The sequence below is a fragment of the Bubalus kerabau genome, chromosome 17, assembly GCF_029407905.1.
Source record: "Bubalus kerabau isolate K-KA32 ecotype Philippines breed swamp buffalo chromosome 17, PCC_UOA_SB_1v2, whole genome shotgun sequence".
Lineage (NCBI taxonomy): Eukaryota > Metazoa > Chordata > Mammalia > Artiodactyla > Bovidae > Bubalus > Bubalus kerabau.
The window spans coordinates 46,103,534-46,122,833 of NC_073640.1; the positions used below are offsets into that span (position 1 = coordinate 46,103,534).

The 19,300-nt window shown below is 43.8% G+C and overlaps 2 protein-coding genes across 5 annotated transcripts in view; both read left to right on the plus strand.

The window, feature by feature from the left end:
* The first annotated feature begins 547 nt into the window (after positions 1–547).
* Positions 548–19,300, plus strand: part of DPY19L3 (dpy-19 like C-mannosyltransferase 3) — an 86,521-nt gene continuing 67,768 nt past the window's right edge. Inside the window, exons 1-3 of one of the 4 annotated variants that reach the window (XM_055552651.1) lie at positions 548–1,439; positions 15,591–15,893; positions 16,404–16,545. In XM_055552651.1, the coding sequence (XP_055408626.1) occupies positions 16,443–16,545 (103 nt within the window). In that variant the 5' untranslated portion in view covers positions 548–1,439; positions 15,591–15,893; positions 16,404–16,442. Of the gene's footprint in view, positions 1,440–13,156; positions 13,992–14,483; positions 14,621–15,590; positions 15,894–16,403; positions 16,546–19,300 lie in introns of those variants that run through there. The other 3 variants (XM_055552649.1, XM_055552650.1, XM_055552647.1) reach the window with 3 other exon arrangements.
* Positions 11,679–19,300, plus strand: part of PDCD5 (programmed cell death 5) — a 176,778-nt gene continuing 169,156 nt past the window's right edge. Inside the window, exon 1 of the mRNA XM_055552652.1 lies at positions 11,679–11,688. The gene's annotated coding sequence lies outside the window, so the exon portion shown is untranslated. The remainder of the gene's footprint in view (positions 11,689–19,300) is intronic.

Consider the following 19,300-nt stretch of genomic DNA (forward strand, 5'->3'; position numbering starts at 1 on the left):
TCATTTGGCAGAGTTTGCTGACCTCTGACATAGAACTGTGGTATGATCTGTGCTTTAAAGCTCTGAAAAAGAAAAAAGCCTTCTTATAAAGAAAACTTTATTAGATAGCAGTATTTTATAACGATATTATCTCTCCCTCTGTAATATTTATAGTCTTCTACAGCCCTACCCATACTTTACAACTTCAACCTAAGTGTTTCGTCATCCCTACTTAAAGCCAAACATCATTTGTTTAAAATAACATAATTAAACAATAATGCCATTTTTAAAAGTACCCTGTTCCTCCTGACAACCTTATGGTGCTGATGTACCCTCCCTACTTCACCCCTTCAGTGGTGTAACTGGTGAGCGTTAACTGTGGCAGCTAATCCACTCAACCGTGGTGACCAGTTGACTTGCGTAATCCAGGATATAAAGAGCCTCAGATACACTTCTTTATAATGAATAGCTTCTCTGAGCCTAGAACCAGATTCAGGTCGGGCATGGTTGTGGTTGGCTTTGATGTAGAACTGTTGATTAAACTGGCAGACCTAAGAAAAAGTCACAGCATTCACCTACACAGAGTCTTCTGTATCAAGGAGCAAAGATGTAAAATAAACATTCTCGGCCCTGTAAATTCTTAGAGACGTTTCTGTTTTTAATTGGTGCCACACAATAGATAGTATGTTTTGATTTATAGCTTAGAATCCAAATGACAAAGATGCTTAAACCATTTCCAGAGTCCTACATGTGCAGCAGAATCCAGTGTGTATGCTGTGCTGGGGAACTGTAGACCTCATTTTTCTGGTGATTTATTAATATACTGTATCCAGTTTCCTCAGTTGAACCATAAAGTGCTATGACATTGATTTTTATCTCTTATTTTCCAGTATGAGTAAGTCCTGTTTAAATTGTTTGCCTTAAAAAAAGTTGATTATAGTAGATCATCCTTTGAATTAAAGTTTAATTTTAGGCATCTAATATAAATTCTTACCATTATAGAAAAAAACCATCAGACGTTGGTACTGTTTTGCTTCCTAACTCAACTACATTTACGCCAGTTGTGTCACTTAATCCAGACAGTAAAGGAACCATTTGGGACAGTAGCAAACCTGAATGTAAGACATATACCCTCACGGCAATTCAGAGGCACACGGGGCCGTTGTTTGAAAAGGACAAGACAGGTGGGTGGGTTTTTATTTGTTCTTTAACCATGCAGTCAGATCCAACTATTTCCATCTTCCTAATTTTTCAGCTTTGTCGTCGTTTAGTTGCTAAGTCGTGTCCAGCTGTTGTGACTCCATGGACTGTAGCCCACCAAGCTCCTCTGTCCATGGGATCTCCCAGGCAAGAAGACTGGAGTGGGTTACCATTTCTTCCTCCACAGGATCTTCCTGACCCAAGGATCAAACCCGGGTTTTCTGCATTGCAGGCAGACTCTTTACTGACTGGACCACAAGGTAAGCCCCAATTTCTCAGCTTTATCCTCTTAAAAATTAAAAGAATAATTATGCATGTCATTGCCACGGGTATCAGCAATAGGAACATGTTTTTAAAAGTATTTTTTAAAGATTTATTTATTTAGGTTGTGCTGGGTCTTCGTTGCTGCATGTGGGACTACTCGAGTTGCGGTACACAGGCTTCTCATTGTGGGGGCTTCCCTTGTTGTGGAGCAGAGGCTATAGAGCCCTTGGGGTTCAGTAGGTGTGGAACACTGGCTTAGCTGCCTGGCAGCATGTGGAATCTTCCCAGACCAGGTGTCATACCCATATACCTCACACTGGCAGATGGATTCTTAATCACTAGCCCACCAGGGAAGCCCTGTTGAATTATCAATAAAGTATATCATCTTAAATACGTACACAACAGAAAATTGTGACCTGAAGAGACCCTCAACAAAATTAAACAAGTTACTCATTTTTCACATCTTTTATTAGTACCTAACGTTATGTAAAGGCTTATTGTCACTACAGTGCCTAGCTCCAGATTTGTTTTTTTTTTTTCCTACTTGTCATTTTATTAATTTTAGTATCCATACTTCACCAATATGGTGGCTGCATTTTACGGAAATAGACACATCAATCTACATGTTTGTATCTGCAATCCTATTTAAATTCAGTATTTCCAACCACAAAAGGTGTTAGAAAATTCTATTTCGGGCTTCTAAGAAAAAGTACAGCAGGATACAGTTCAAATCTGAAGCTGTATTTATTTCTGGTCCTCTACAGCTAACATTCTACAAAAAATAGTTGTGCAGAGATAATTAAATAATTGTGGGAAACCAGTGGTTTCGAGGTTCTTTATTTTCTAAGCCCTTCTCCATAGGAAGCATGAGAAGGCAGTACGGTCGTGACGCTGAGACGAATCCATGCAGGGTGTCACCTTGTAGGTTAACAAACCCTTCGGAATCTACCCAGCTGGAGCCACCCCTGTGCTCTGTGCTCCAGTGCTGATAAAAAGGCCCCAGTTTACTGTGTGACTCTGTATTTACTTTTAATTGGAGGATAATTTACAATATTGTGATGGTTTTTGCCATACATCGGTATGAATCAGCCATAGGCGTACATGTGTCCCTTCCCATCCTGAAGCCCCATGTGTGACATTTTTAAAAACCTGCTTTGTAATCACAGGGTGGGGGATAAGTGTGAATCTTCCTAATGGGGAAGCAGTCGTGTCCCTGGACAGCCCACTAGGCTGCACGCAGAGTGAGTATTGCTACCTTAACTGGTGTAAAATATAGTTTGCTTTTACCTGTTTTAACCTCTTTTAAGTTCAGTTATTGCTTTTATTTTCTGAAATGTCAAACTGATGTTATAATACCTACCTCAGTTATGTGGACTAAAGGAGAAGATCATCTGTAAGATACCTAGTCAAGTTCTGACAATTCTGGATGGTCCTTGGGTCTAAGCTATGTAACCTTGAGTAAGGCTTTCAACCTTTTTTTGAGCCTTGGTTTCTTCATCAGTAAAACAGTGATACTTAAACCTTGTAGAGTTGTGAAGATCGGGAACCATGAGTATAAAGGGTCTGGCTATCTGTGAGCTCAAACAGTGGCTCCTATCATTGTTTGAGTATTCAGTGTGTGTGTTGGGGACAGGGAGACATTAAATGCCCTTATAAATCATGGTATCAAAGCTTCCTGTTACAGCCTTGGAAAGGAATCTAAGAACCATACTGGCTTGTGTTTTGAGGAAGGATACATCATGAGAAATGTCAGACTGGATGAGTTACAAGCTGGAATCAAGATAGGCAGGAGAAACATCAACAACCCCAGATATGCGGATGATACCACTTTAGTGGCAGAAAGCAAAGAGGAACTAGAGAGCCTATTGATGAGGGTGAAGGAGGACAGTGAAAGAGTTGGCTTAAAACTAAGATCATGGCATCCAACCCCGTGGCAAATAGAAGGGGAAAAGGTGTAAGTAGTGACAGATTTCCTCTTCTTGGGCTCTAAAATCATTGTGGAGGGTGACTACAGCCATGAAATCAGAAAACGATTGCTTCTTGGCAGAAAGCTATGACAAACATAGTGTGTTGAAAAGCAGAGACATTACTCTGAAGACAGATGTCCTTATAGTCAAGGCTATGGTCTTCCCAGTGGTCACACACAGTTGTGAGAGCTGGACCGTAAAGAAGGCAGAGCATGGAAGAATTGATGCCTTCGAACTGTGGTGCTGGAGAAGACTCCTGATAGTCCCCTGGAAAGCAAGGAGATCAACCAGTGGATCTTAAGGGAGATCAACCCTGAATACTCATTGGAAGGACTGATGCTAAAGCTGAAGTTCCATTATTTTGTCCACCTGATGAGAACAGCTGACTCGTTGGAAAAATCCCTGATGCTGGGAGAGATTGAGGGCAGAAGGAAAAGAGGGCGTCAGAGGATGGCATCACTGATGCAGTGGACATGAACTTGGACAAATTTCAGAAGATGGTGAGGGATAGAGGCCTGGAGTGCTGCAATCCATGGGGTCGCAAAGAGTCAGACACAATGGGGTGACTGAACAATAACTCAAAATAATCCTGTCTCTTAAAAAAGACCCAAAAAAGACAAACATGGTACTTGGACTATATTGCATACAACTCATGTCACATCTCAAAAGACAATGGTCTGGGATAAACTACCAGAACATTACCCTGCTACCATTATATCAGTCCCCCTCTCACATCCAGAAACCACCATTGCTGCTGCTGCTACTGCTATGTCACTTCAGTCGTGTCCGACTCTGTGTGACCCCATAGAGGGCAGCCCACCAGGCTCCCCTGTCCCTGGGATTCTCCAGGCAAGAACACTGGAGTGGGTTGCCATTTCCTTCTCCATTAAGGACTATGTAAGAATGCCTCTTTTGTTAAATAAGCTAGTAACCTGGCAGAATGGCCCAAGGAAAAAGAATGGTACTTTAAATTGTCTGCATTCAGTATAACCAACTGCTGACTGTATAGGAGTGCAGTGGACTATTAGGGAAGGGTGGAAGTTCTTGAAAACAGTGAGAACTGTCCTTAGACCATGCAAGGCTCTAACACGAAAGTCAGTCTTCTAACCATCACACAAGACAGTTTGACCTGCAGGACTCTGATTGCAGAGCAATCCTAATTCTGAAGTACACCTGCAGGCCAGCCCCAAAGCCAGTCTTGTTCTGTGGGGTACTGTCCTGTGAGCCTGAGGCATAGCTCTCGTAGTTCCACCAAGAAGAATTAGGATCAGGTGGGATAAAGGGCTTCCCTTGTGGCTCAGGCAGTAAAGAATCCACCAGCAATGCAGGAGACCTGCATTCAATCCCTGGATTGGGAAGATCCCCTGGAGAAGGAAATGCCTACCCGCTCCAGTATTCCTTAGATATACTGTATATCTGCATTTTATACTGGGTTGGCAAAAAAATTCATTTGGATTTTTCTGTAACATTATGCAAAAATTCAAACGACCTTTTTGACCAACCCAATACATAACACGAATTCTTTTTTCAACTCCTGAGAACCAATTTTCTTCCTATTGGGAGTGGAGGGAACAGTGTCACCATGGAGAAGTCATGCTCATACAAATGAGCTGGTTGGCAACAGTGGTCAGAAGAAACAAGCTTTGTTTCCTGGTATCTTGACTGAAAACATTTTAAGCCATCAAGAGACGGTGATTAAAAACCTCTCAGAGTTAGCTGTGTTCTTTCCTCCATCATGTGGGGAACACAACAGACAAAGCCCGCCCATTCCAGTCTCCACACAGCTATGGAGGTCATTTGAGTCCTAGCAGCTTTCAGGCCTGATGAGATGCAATCAGTCCTCTGAATTCTTAAGCATAAGCCCTTCAAGCAAGTTTATCAATATCCACAGGTGGACTCAGGAAGGTTTGGGGACCAGGATTGGATAAGTATTAGTGAAAATTCAACCCAGTGCTAGATTAGCCATAATTTAAGAAATGATAGAAGGAAATGCAACCCACTCCAGTATTCCTGCTTGGGAAATCCCGTGGATAGAGGAGCCTGGCAGACCACAGTCCGTGGGGTCAAGAGAGAATCACACAGGACTTAGCAACTCAACAGCAACAGCAACCACACCACCACCTTTGTTTTCTCTAGAATCGAACTCCATTATTGCAGCCGCTGTATTGTAACTAAGCCTGCTGTCCTGCTTTCTACTCTACTGCTGCTCTCATCAGTGGTATTTCTAATGCTGATTCTCTTAAGTGGCATGTTTAAACAAGTATGTGGGCAAAGTTCCCTGGTATAGTGCCTTTGGACAAATATTTGGTCAGATCTTTGTTCTGGGCTCCAGGTGACTAAGGCATGTATCCCCAAAGCAAGATCCCTTCCAGCAACCAATCATCAATTCCATTGTGTGAGTTGGTTAAAAAATATTTTAGGGGGACTTGGTGGTCCAGTGGCTGATACTCCATATTCCCAATGCAGGGGGCCTGATCCCTAGTCAGGGAATTAACTCCCACGTGCTGCAACTAAGAGTTTGCATGGGGTAAGTAAGCCACAGCACAGTCAATAAATAAATATATACCCGGACATATTCTGAACCCATCAGAAACCTGGATCTAATAAAATATATACAAAAAAGAAATGATAAAATATCTGAATTTGAGGGTTTTAGAAACCCATACATTTATGGCTAAAAGTCCTACTTCTTCCTATTAAAAAAAAATACTGAAGCCAGAAATACCTGCTTCTAGGGTCTCCAGACACTATTGTGTACACCCTGTTTTGCAGGGAATGATACTAGTGCAGTCTAGGAGAACAAACTGGAAAGGCTAGCCAAGGCCACCGATCTGTGGATTTGAAAAGCCAACATCTAGGAATCATCACATTTGGCCTAGAGCTTGAGTGATAAAGCGCTAGCATTTTGTTTCCTCATTCAAAAATACACAAGTACAATAGTTAATCTAACCACAGAATCAGAAAAGAAAGGTGTAGGTGGAAACTAACACAGAGTGGGGGTAAGAAGAGTAGCAGGTATTGAAGAAAATAAAACAACACTCACAATGTGTAAATAATAGAGTCCTTGGATATCTATGCTAATCTGCCTATAAGTTTCACTGTTTAAACCATCACAAATCCAGTTGATCAAAGGAAGAGAGAAAAAGTTACGAATGATATTACATAATGCCTACTCTTAGCAAGGAACCAAATATTTTAAATGAGGGTGGAGGGTGAGAAGGAGAGGGAATACTGAGGGAGGAGGACTCGGGGGTAACGTTGATTCCTGTGCAACTCCGGAATGATCTCTGAGCACTGAGGTCCTCCTTAGGACTCAGCATGAGGTGCTTAAGATGATGTGTGCCAAATCAGGCTTGAAAGAATGCAGTAGACACACCTGATCTCTGAGGTCTATGACGTGGGTCATACACGAGCAGTATGTAAAACCACACATGGGATGCCAGAAGAACATACTAGCATTTCCATATACATATGTAGTGTGTGTCTGTGTGTGTATATATGTACACAGACATACACAGGCTCCCCTGGTGGCTCAGTGGTAAAGAATCCCCCTGCCAATGAAGGAGACACAGGTTTGACCCCGGGTTGGAATGCTCTGGAGAAGGAAATGGCAACCCACTCCAGTATTCTTGCCTGGGAAATCCCATGGACAGAGGAGCCTGGTAGGCTACCGTCCATGGGGTCAAGAGTCAGACATGACTTAGTGACTAAACAATATATACATACACACATATATTTATCTGTATTATAGCTATACACTGTATATAAACAATATGTGTGTATACACACAGAGACAGGACAAAATTTGTTATTTAAGTTGTGAGATCAAAGTTTGGAGACCACTGCTTTTATTATTTTGTGTGTGTGGGGGTGTTTTATTTTTTTATTGAAGGACGATTGCTTTACAGAATTTTGTTGTTTTCTGTCAAACCTCAACATGAATCAACCATAGGTATACATATATCCCCTCCCTTTTGAACCTCCCTCCCATCTCCCAACCCATCCAACCCCTCTAGGTTGATACAGAGCCCCTGTTTGAGTTTCCTGAGCCATACAGCAAATTCCCACTGGCAATGGGAAATGTAACATTCCGTGTTACTCTGTCCATACCCTCTGCTCCCCTCTCCCCATGTCCATAAGTCTATTCTCTATGTCTGTTTCTCCACTGCTGCCCTGTAAATAAATTCTTCAGTACCATTATTCTAGATTCTGTATATATGCATTAGAATATGATATTTATCTTTCTCTTTCTGACTCACTTCACTCTGTGTAATAGGTTCTAGGTTCATCCACGTCATCAGAACTGACTCAAATGCATTCCTTTTTATGGCTGAGTAATATTCCATTGTGTATATGTACCACAACTTCTTTATCCATTCATCTGTCAGTGGACATCTAGGTTGCTTTCATGTTCTAGCTATTGTAAATAGTGCTGCAATGAACAATGGGATACATGTGTCTTTTTCAATTTTGGTTTCTGCAGAGTATATGCCTAGGAGAGAGGTTGCTGGGTCATATGGTGGTTTTATTCCTAGCTTTTTAACGAATCTCCATACTGTCTTCCATAGTGGCTCTATCAATTTACATTCACACCAACAGTGAAAGAGCGTTCCCTTTTCTCCACACCCTCTCCAGCATTTATTGTCTGCAGACTTTTTGTGATAGCCATTCTGACTGGTGTGAGGTGTGTATCTCATTGTAGTTTGAACTTGCATTTCTCTAATAATGAGTGATGTTGAGCATCTTTTCATGTGTCTGTTAGCCATCTGTATGTCTTCTTTGGAGAAATGTCTGTTTAAGTCTTTTTCCCACTTTTTTATTGGGTTGTTTGTTTTTCTGGCATTGAGTTGTATGAGCTGCTTGTATATTTTGGAAATTAATCCTATATTAGCTTAAAGAGTATATTAAAAAGCAGAGACATTACTTTACCAACAAAGGTCTGTCTAGTCAAAGCTATGGTAGTAGTCATGTATGGATGTGAGAGTTGGCCTATAAAGAAAGCTGAGCACCGAAGAATTGATGCTTTTCAACTGTGGTGTTGGAGAAGACGCTTGAGAGTCCCTTGGACTGCAAGGAGATCCAACCAGTCCATCCTAAAGGAAATCAGTCCTGAATATTCACTGGAAAGACTGATGCTGAAGCTGAGACTCCAATACTTTGGCCACCTGATGCATAGAACTGACTCATTGGAAAAGACCCTGATGCTTGGAAAGATTGAAGGCAGGAGGAGCAGGGGGTGACACGAGATGGTTGGATGGCATCACCGATGTGATGGACTAGAGTATTGAGTAGGCTCTGGGAGTTGGTGATGGACAGGGAAGCCTGGTGTGCTGCAATCCATGGTGTCTCAAAGAGTCACACATGACTGAGCGACTGAACTGTTTGACTGAACCTGCCAATCGAGCTACCATATGATGCAGCAATCCCACTCCTGAGCATATATCTGGAGGGAAACATGATTCAAAAGGATACATGCACCCCAGTGTTCACTGCAGCACTATCTACAATAGCCAAGACATGGAGGAACCCAAATGTCCACTGACAGATGAATGAATAAAGATGTGGTACGTACGTGCAATGGAATATTACTCGGCCAGTAAAAAGAATGAAACAATGCCATTTTTCACAACATGGATGGACCTGGAGATTATCATGTTAAGTGAAGTAAATCAGACAGAGACAGACAAATATCATATCACTTATATACAGTATTTTTTTTAATGTTACAAATGATCTTATTTACAAAACAGAAACAGACTGACAGACTTAGAAAATGAATTTATGGTTACCAAATGGCACCCCACTCCAGTACTCTTGCCTGGAAAATCCCATGGACGGAGGAGCCTGGAAGGCTGCAGTCCATGGGGTCGCTGAGGGTCAGGCACGACTGAGCGACTTCACTTTCACTTTTCACTTTCGTGCATTGGAGAAGGAAATGGCAACCCACTCCAGTGTTCTTGCCTGGAGAATCCCAGGGATGGCAGAGCCTGATGGGCTGCCATCTATGGAGTCGCACAGAGTCAGACACGACTGAAGCGACTTAGCAGCAGCAGCAGCAGGGGTGAAATGTGGAGGGGAGGATAGATAAGGAGTTTGGGATTGACATGTACACACTACTATATTTAAAACAGATAATCAGTAAGTTCAGTTCAGTCGCTCAGTCATGTCTGACTCTTTGCAACCCTATGGACTGCAGCACTCCAGGCTTCCCTGTCCATCACCAACTCCCTGAGCTTGCTCAAACTCAGGTCCATTGAGTCGGTGATGCCATCCAACCATCTCATCCTCTGTCATCCCCTTCTTCTCCTGCCTTCAGTCTTCCCCAGCATCAGGGTCTTTTCCAATCAGTCAGTTCTTTGGATCAGGTGGCCAAAGGATTGGAGTTTCAGCTTTAGCATCAGTCCTTCCAGTGAATATTCAGGACTGACTTCCTTTAGGATTGACTGGTTTGATCTCCTTGCAAGGACCTATTGTAAAATAATAATAATATACTATACAGAACTAGTGTTTTTTAGAATCATTTAAACAAGTGTTTACAAACAGGCCATATACATACAAGAATTAGTATGTGATACAGATAATTCAAATCAGTAAGAACGAAGGTGAAACAAGTGATTCTCCGATTTAAAAAACTATCAGATCTCTATCACTCCTCATATTAAAAGGATGCAATAATGTTAAAACTAGTAAAAAGTATTTTAAAAATTTTACAATCTGGGGATGGTGAAAGTTTTCCTAAGCATAGCAAAAAACCCCGAAGCTATAAAGGGAAGAGGACAGGTTTGACGACATAGAATGGAAAATCAGTGCACAGTGAACACACAGTAGGAAGCACACAACACTGGGGGGAGATCTGCATGTTAATGACAAAAAATTAATATCCACATCTACAAATAATCCTGGGATAGAAAGAGTAAATTGACGGCTGGTTGAAGAACATGAAAAGATAAATCACAGAAAAAAGCAATACAAAGTCAATAATCTCCCGATATAACTATCTCCACCTCAGCAATACGTCTAAAGTGATATATCATTTGTCACCTAAGATTGGCAAAGATGAAAAACACCCATTGTTGGCAAGGACATGGGAGAGATAAGCACCATAACACACACTGGTGCAAGGGTAAAGTCACAGAGGTTTTAACCTTTTTGGAATGTAGTTTGCCAATGTTTATCCTAATTGAAAATATGAGTTCTACCAGTTATAATTCTAGAAATATATCCTAAAAGATTATACAAGGATATTTTCTATAGCATTACTTGTAATAGGATAGAGCTAGAACTCATGTAAATGTCAAATTACAGGGAAATATTAAATGATGATAAATATATCCATATAATGGATACTATATCCATATGGAGGATGACTACTGTATTGATTAGCCATCATGGTGTAACAAAACTACCCCCAAATCCCTTCGGCTAGATCAAAAATAAACATTTACTATTCTCACCATCAGATATTTGGGAGTGGCACGGAGGGCCTGGACCTGGCAGGTCTTGCTCTGAGGTGGCTCACTCACACAGCAGGCTGGTTGTTGGTCAGAGGCCAGGTGCTGCCCATGGGGCCTTCACTACAGGCTGTGTGAATGTCCTCTCAACACAGGGGCTGGTGGCCCTATAGTTGAACAGTCCCAGAGAGGCTAAGCTAACACTGGGATGTCTTTTATGACCTGGACTCAGAAATCCCACAGTGTCACTTCCACCATATCCTACGCATCACACAGAACAGCTGTATTCAGTGAGAGGGAAGTATATAAATACCAAGCAGCAAGGATCATTTAAGCTGAAATTTAAAGGCTGAATAGTAGATAAGTCAGGCAAGGAGACCACTTATAAAAACTTGGAAATTTATGAACGGGAAGTAGAGATGAGGCTGGAGAGGTAAATGGAGCCTGATTCATGGCAGTACTTAGAAACTTGTTAAGGAGCTTGATTTTTATAGAAAGCCAGTAAGCCACCAAAAGATTTATATGTTAGTAAGATCAGTTTGGTTATTATATGGAGGGTTGGAGGGTGGATTGAGTGGACAAAGCCAGGGACCAGGAACCAGGAACCAGAGGCAAGGCGATCCGTCAGCAGGCTACTGAAATGATCCAGACAGAAAGATGGTACCTTGGATTACAGTGCTGGCTCTAGCGAGGGAGAAAAGTTGGGCAAGGTCTGAGATACTTAGGAATAAACCCGATGGGACTCACTATTTGACTAGGTATTTGTGCTACACAGCAGGGACGAATCAAGTTTGGTTCCTAGGTTACTGGCAATTAGGTACATGGGGGTATGTGGGAGGAAAAGTAGTTTGGGGGATTAGAAAAAGTTTAATTTTAAACAAGGTGAGTTTGAGGTGCTTTGTACACATGGAAATTTCCAATAGGCACTGAACATATGGGACCTGAAGGTGAGGAGCTATGCCTCGACATAAAAACTTATGAGTCACCACAATATCACTGGAAACTGGAGACATGAGCCAGAGAGGAAAAGGAGCTTACAAAAGACTGAAAAGGAATGCCAGAAATCAACCCTGAGTATTCACTGGAAGGACTGATGCTGAAGCTGAAGCTCCAATACTTTGGCCACCTGATTCGAAGATCCAACTCATTGGAAAAGTCCCTGATGGTGGAAAAGATTGAGGGCAGGAGGAGGGGGTGACAGAGGATGAGATGGTTGGACGGTACCACTGACTCTATGGACATGAGTTTGAGTGAACTCCAGGAGACCCTGAAGGACAGGGAACCCTGGGTTGCTGCAGTCCATGGGGTTGCAAAGAGTCGAACATGACTTAACAGACTGAACAAGACAAAGAAGGAATACGAGGAGAGTCTATTGCCGCAGAAAACAGGAGTGGTCCAGAGTGTTCACACTACTAAGCCAAACAACTTAAAAACTGAACAGACGTTGTGCATGAGAAGAAAGCCAGTGGAGTAGAGCGCTCTCTCCGTTGGTCCAGGCAAGATGCTTTTATGGGAAAGATGTGAACAGCATTAATGACTTCTGGTGCAGTGCTTCTCAGTGTGACGTACATGCAAGTTGAGGATTATACTAAAATGCAGGTTTCTGATTCAGCAGGTCTTGGGGAGAGCTGGAGATCCAGCATTTCTAAGGTCCTAGGTAATGCCAACACTGCTGGTCCACAGATCACATTTTGAATAGCAAGGTCCTGCTATGGGTCTCAAACTTTGCTGAACACAGACTCACATGGAGAACTTCTACAGATTCTCAGTCCCTGACCCCTACAGATTATGATTCAATAGGCGTGGAGAGACTCTGATATTTTCCAACAAGCTGCCCATGATGACGCAGGTTTCCAGACCATACTTTTTGAGTTGACCTGTTTCAGCACAACTTAACTGTTGCTGACCCCAACAAAGGAAAAGCCAGAGTCCACTGTTGTTTCAAAACATAATACAAACAAGAAGTGCTCACCTCTGCGGTCACAGTCCATGACCAGAGCTCAGCGAGGGCTAAGGTCTACCACTCATTACCCATCACCCCCAAAGCCACAACTGCTGTATCAGAATGAAGAATTCATTCTTAATTAATTTATTTATTACCAAGACTTACTCTCTGCAGTGGGTGTCTGTTTCTCTCAAAGCTTTATCTTGTTTAGTAAAACCATTTCATATTAAAACAACAAGCAGCTGCTAACAAACAGTATTTCCTTTACTCAAAAGATACATGTTTCACAACAGACTCACGAAAATTTATTAATAAGAAAAAAATCCTATATAAGAAAGAAGGGGGGAATCCTATTTAATGAGGAATCAACTCACATATGTATTTATTAAGCACACAAATGTATTTTACTACTGCATCTTAAGGTGAAATAGGCGGATTATAAATACACAGTCCCCGTTCGCAGGTCCACACCATGAAGTAAAGACACCAACAATCATGTTGAAACATGACAAACACCATCTGAAAAAACAGCTGACATTTAGTTTTATTAAAACAACCCAGCAGTTACCTCAATCCATACTCACAGAATGTGTGTTTGTTAACAGCAACAGACACACAAAGGAGGAGAAAAATATCAAACAGGGGTAACTAGGAAAGGCACCTGGCTGAAGTCATTCCTGGAATTAAACAGATGGGCAGCCTTTTCACAGGTGGAGGACCTAGAGGACCATTTCTTAACAAAAATGAATTAACATGTGCTCTGAGAATCTGCTGACAAAGGCTTTACCTACTGTTCATCGCAGTGTGATTAAGAAAGATATTTACGTAGACAGAAGAGTAAAAGCCCTCCAAAAAGCTGACACCAGTTTGGAGACGAGTAACACAGGAGAGTAAAAAGAGGAACATACTGTTTTCTAGAAGAGAAAATTGGTAAGAAGATACTGCCCGCCGCCCCCAAAAAAGGGCATCTATAGAGATACGAAATTATCTCTGTAGGTACTCTCACTGGCAGTCGGTGAAAGACTTCCAAGCACAGATCAGCGACAGCTGAGGCCTGGGGAGTTTGCCAAGACCGGGGAAGGGGCGCGCAGGCCCTGCCACCCAGGAAGCTGAAAAAAGTCCGAGTGGTCGGAGTGCTTCCGTCCGTCGGGCCCTTTACCCGCCCCTCCGGATCGACCAGCACAGGTGACAGGCGGGCGCCGGCGGAAAGAACAGTTTTCTGCTCCCCGCCCACCTTCCCCCTGGGGGACGAAGAGGTGCACGGCTCCGCGGTCCGACCCGAGCCACCCTTCCTCGCAGCTCGGCCCTCTTCCCCCGAGCCCCACCGCTCGCTCTGGTCCCGGGGTGGTGGACATCTGCGTGGGGGAAGCTGGCCTCCGGCCCTGCGGTCTGCAGCACGAGTCCAGTGCTCTTCCCGGGGTCCCGGGTGCCGTGGAGATAGCTGTATCCCACAGGCTAGGACGTTCTGGAGACCGGAAGTGGGCTGCTTCCTTCCGGTCGGCGCCGCACGAGACGGGGCGGGGCGTCCCGGGAGGGGGCGGGGGCCCGCGCTGACGGACGGCTCCCGGGACCTATGGGCGCGGCCGCAGCGGCCCGGCCTCCCCGGCGCGCCCCCTCCCCGGGGCGGCAGACGCCCCCCAGCCCCCCATTTCCAGGGTGCTGCACAAGGCTCCGCGGCTGCGGGGTACAGGCGGTACCCCAGCCGCGTTGCAGGCCGTGGTGAGGCCGCCCACCCGCGACCCTCTGCGCCCCCGGCCGGCCCGCCGCCTTCTTTCCCGGTCCCGAGCCGCGCTCGAGGACAGCTGAGGCTCCAGGTTTGTGGTTGCGTGTCGGGCCGCGGGCGGCGCGAAGGGACGCTTGGGCGCCAGGCTTCGGCGGTCTGGGACTGTCCGGCGGGCGGGCGGGTGGCGCTGCGCCTTTGCCTGGTGGTGTTCGGCCGGATCAGCCGCAAAGACCGAAAGCCCACTGGCCGCCCCGCTCAGTCGCGCAGTCTGGGGGCGCGGCCCCGCCCCTCGTGGCGTCTTGGGGCACCCGATTTGGGACGGGTCGCCCCCTGTCCACCCGACGTGCGGGGCCGGGGGCAGCAACTCTGGAGAGAGCAAGTTTGCCGAGGGCGGGGTGCCTTCTCGGGCGACTTCTTGCTTTGGCCACGCGGGCGGAGGGAGGGCCTGGGTGGTCTCCGGCCTCGGCAGCCACGCCACTTCCTGGGTGAGTCCGGGCGAGTTACTGAACTTCTCCGGCCCCTCGGCTGCCGGCAGGGACTGCTGGTACTGTAGGGTTGGGCTGCGGAGGTGAGCTGAACAACGTGCCCTCCAGCGCCCCGGATGTCCAGTACGCGCTGGTCCTTCTAAGCAATGGAGGAAAAAAGCACCGCTGTCGTTTCCCTTTTCAAACATTAAGACAGCGTAGCTCGTAATTTGGTGGGGAAACTTTTGTTCCATGGATTCATGCAATTATCACACGTAGTTGACACTTAAATATTTGTTGCCGTCTGTCCTAACATGTTACAGTGTATCCGTTGTGGGATTTTTTTTTTACAACTCCGCTCGGAGCCTCTTTCTGAGCATGACTGTAGGATGAGGTAACTTGGGGATAAGCTCATCTCTGGAGGTACGACTTTGCCGACACTCCTTTTCTGACTCGTTGCTCCAGATTCTCCATTTTCCGTGTTTGCACCGAAGTCTGTTTTGCCTCTCAGGTTTTTTTGCTTGTTTGGATGAATGAATGAATTGCATAATGTTGGATGATGTGTTCTTTTCAATAGAGCAACTTGTTTACTTTTAGGAATTAATAAACTGCCCCAACAATCATGTCCGGCGGCCGGTCATAGTTGATAAATAATTAGTTAAGGCTGTTCATTCGTCGGAGGAGAGACGCAAGATGTTCTGGGGGACAGTAGCCAGCTTACTCACTGCCAGCACTCCCCCGCCTCCCACTTGCTGCTTCCAAACCAGGCTCCTGCTCCCTGCTGGCACTCCCACTGTTGCTCCCTGGCGGAGCAGCTGCCCTGATTGGCACACCCCCGCTGCCATCACCGCCCAGTCATATTCCTAAATCTTCCAGAGTGGATTGTTTGAAGGAACACAGGTATCAAAATCCAGATATCTGAGACAAAACAGTATTTCAGTTCTTCAAAATCAGGCTATCAACAATGAACAGTTTATACTTAATACCATTTCCATGGTATGGCACTATAGAAAATGATAGGAAGCTACCTAATTATGTGACAAATTGCATGATGACTGCTATAACTCAGAAAGGGGAAGGATCGGTAGGGGTTGGTGCATCCCAGGAAAAGAAGACTTCCTAGAAGAAGGGCAGGGGTTTGTCTGTGATGCTCACCTGTGTTCCTAATTCATGGCAGTGCCTGCCATAGAACAGGCGCTTTATAAATGTGGCTGTGTTAAAGAAATATTTGTGTTGTGTCTTGAGAGTAGCTTTGAATGCTAGTTAAGGTTTGGATGGGAAAATGGGAGGGCATGGTAAGCATGGGAAAATGGCTCAGGTAAAGTCTCTAAACACAGATGAGCGCTAGGGTGTATTTGCTAGAGAGGGTACTCACACATGGCTGGTGGTTTACTTCTGTGTTGTTTGTAGGAGTGGTTGGAAGAACAATGCATGTGAGTCTTTGACACCATGATATCCATCAGGCAAAGAAAAGGAATACAAACCACAGAAGTTTCTGAGGATTACACGGCACAAGAAGAAAATGTGAAGTTGGAAGATAAATTGCCATCTAGTATGTGATTTAAATTAAAGCAGCATTTTGGATTGGTTTTTTGTTTTTGTTTTTGTTTTTTTTTTTTTGGTCTGCATATTGAAATAATCACTCTCCAACAGGAACAAAATTTGGAGAGACCTAATCATTGAAGAAACTTGTTCTACTACCTGAGGGTTCTACAGATGATTTGATTGCAATCTGATAATATTAATTTTACAGTTATGCTTAGAATCCTTTGCTTCACAGGTGTCTGTTCAGTATGATTATGCCAACCTGATCTTTTGACTTTCAGGGTAATACTTTTTCCCACTGTTCGGATTTTAGTCTCGTTCTTATTTTTCTGGTGTGTGTATGCTGCTCACAGTAGACAGCCTTACCTTGGATGAGTTTCTCAATTCATTAAAGTATTGAAAGATGAATCAAAACATTTTTTAATTTTTTATTTTCAGTCAAATTCCTGAATATTTTTTCTTTGCCTTTTTGGGGGGTGGGGAGGGAAGTGGTCAGAATTTGGTAAATTGTTTATACAGTGTTGAAGACTTTTGCTAAACCATGCATCAAATGACATTAATTGCCAACCTTTTGCTTTCTGAGTTGCTTTCTAAGACTAAGCATGTCAGGATTTTTAAAAGTAGGCATGAAAAAGTCAATGCCCGTCAGCCATTTTGGATATGACTGAGTTTATGTCGACTGCAGCTAGAGCTGCTAAGTCGCTTCAGTTGTGTCCGACTCTGTGCGACCCCATAGACGGTAGCCCACCAGGCTTCCCCGTCCCTGGGATTCTCCAGGCAAGGACACTGGAGTGGGTTGCCATTTCCTTCTCCAGTGCATGAAAGTGAAAAGTGAAAGTGAAGTCTCAGTCGTGTCAGACTCGAGTGACACCATGGACTGCAGCCCACCAGGCTCCTCCGTCCACGGGATTTTCCAGGCAAAAGTACTAGAGTGGGGTGCCATTGCCTTCTCCGCAGCTAGAGCTAGTAAAGTAATTTGGGGGTAGCAGTTTTATAAAGTTGAGCAGTCATGCCACTCGGCTATTAGCAAATTGAGATAATGCAGAGTACTCTGTGAAAAATCTTATACAAATACAAGTTCAAGTTTGTCCTTTTAAATTTTTGCCAAAAGTTTTACTTTCATTTTAGGTTGGAAGGATTCATTAGCAAAAGAAAACACTTGTCACACACAGTAAACAATTTCAGCATTTGATAGAGGATTATTTGACTTAATTTCAATATACAATCATTAAAAGAAGATAAATGGAAACAATAGAGAAAAGTAACAGCACATACATCACCAAATTGGGCTGACCAACATCCAGACTTAAACAGTGCTGGGCAGTCCCTCCTTAATAGCAAATCTGGACTCTCAGTTGGGGAAGGATCCTGGGTGGTGTGTTCACCCAACAGGCAAGATTTGAGATTACAGTTAGAAGGACTCCCACTTACAATCCCGGGGCTTCCCTCATAGCTCAGTTGGCAGAGAATCCACCTGCAATGCAGGAGACCCCTGTTCAATTCCTGAGTTGGGAAGATGCCCTGGAGAAGGGATAGGCTCCCCACTCCAGTATTCTTGGGCTTCTCTGGTGGCTTAGCTGGTAAAGAATCCGCCTGCAATGCTGGAGACCTGGGTTGGATCCCTGGGTTGGGAAGATCCCCTGGAGAAGGGAAAGGCTACCCACTCCAGTATTCTGGCCTGGAGAATTCCATGGATTATACAGTCCATGGGGTCACAAAGAGTTGGACACAACTGAGCGACTTTCACTTTTCACTTTCATTTATAATCCCAGGCCACAAACTGATACCATCATTAGTTTGCACACAAAAATGCAGCTCTGGTTTTTCTTTAACTTTTATAATGCTGTTTGTTTTACCTTGTGAGTCACAAGACTTCTTAGACCCTGGGGGACTGGCCAGACCTCCAGGGCCCCAAAAATTTCAGGACGCACTCCCTTTCTTATCTAAAGTGCCACCTGACATGCTGTACTTGCAGGCAGGCACAGAATCAGGCACTGAACACCAGGCAGTGTTCAGGAAGGTCAGAAGCAGGTCAGAGACCTGCTCTCCTGCTTCTGAAGCCTGAACAAGATTTCCTTCATTTTACTTTTGCTAACATTAAATTAAAACATAGCTTTGAGAATTGTTAATTCTACCAAAGTATTATTTATGTCAGAAAAAAACAAAAGCAAAAAGGAAGGAACTGATATTCCCAGAAACCCACTCATCCTGAGATTACCACTTATGGCCCTTTGATTATCTCACAATCTGCATGTTGTTCTCTGTACATATATACCTACAAGCATTCAGATGTGGTTTTGCAAAATTGAGATCCTACATGCTGTTGTGTAACTTGCTGTCTTTTTCTTATTATGATATATATGAACATACATCAGTCAGTGTATTTTAAAAATTTTGTCCGTGTTTAGTCACTGTGTAACTATAGCATAATTTCTTTAATTTCTTATTTAATATTTAGATGATTTTTAACCTTTTACCTCTACAAACTGAATTGTGATAAATATCCTTGTGGCCAAATGTTTTGTTTAAAACTATTTATTTAGGGCATATGCCTAGATTTAGAATTATTGTTCAAATAGGGTGCTCGTGTCAGTGGCTTTTACTTCCTATTGCCATGTTGCAGTGCAGAAAGGTATCAGTTTATTCTAACACCAGCATTGTTTTTAAAATGTCTTTTTTGGTGTGTGTGTACACACCAAAACAGAATACTAAGCATTTTTTAAGCTATCAAATTAGCCAGTATTGTAAAGTTATAGCTCTTT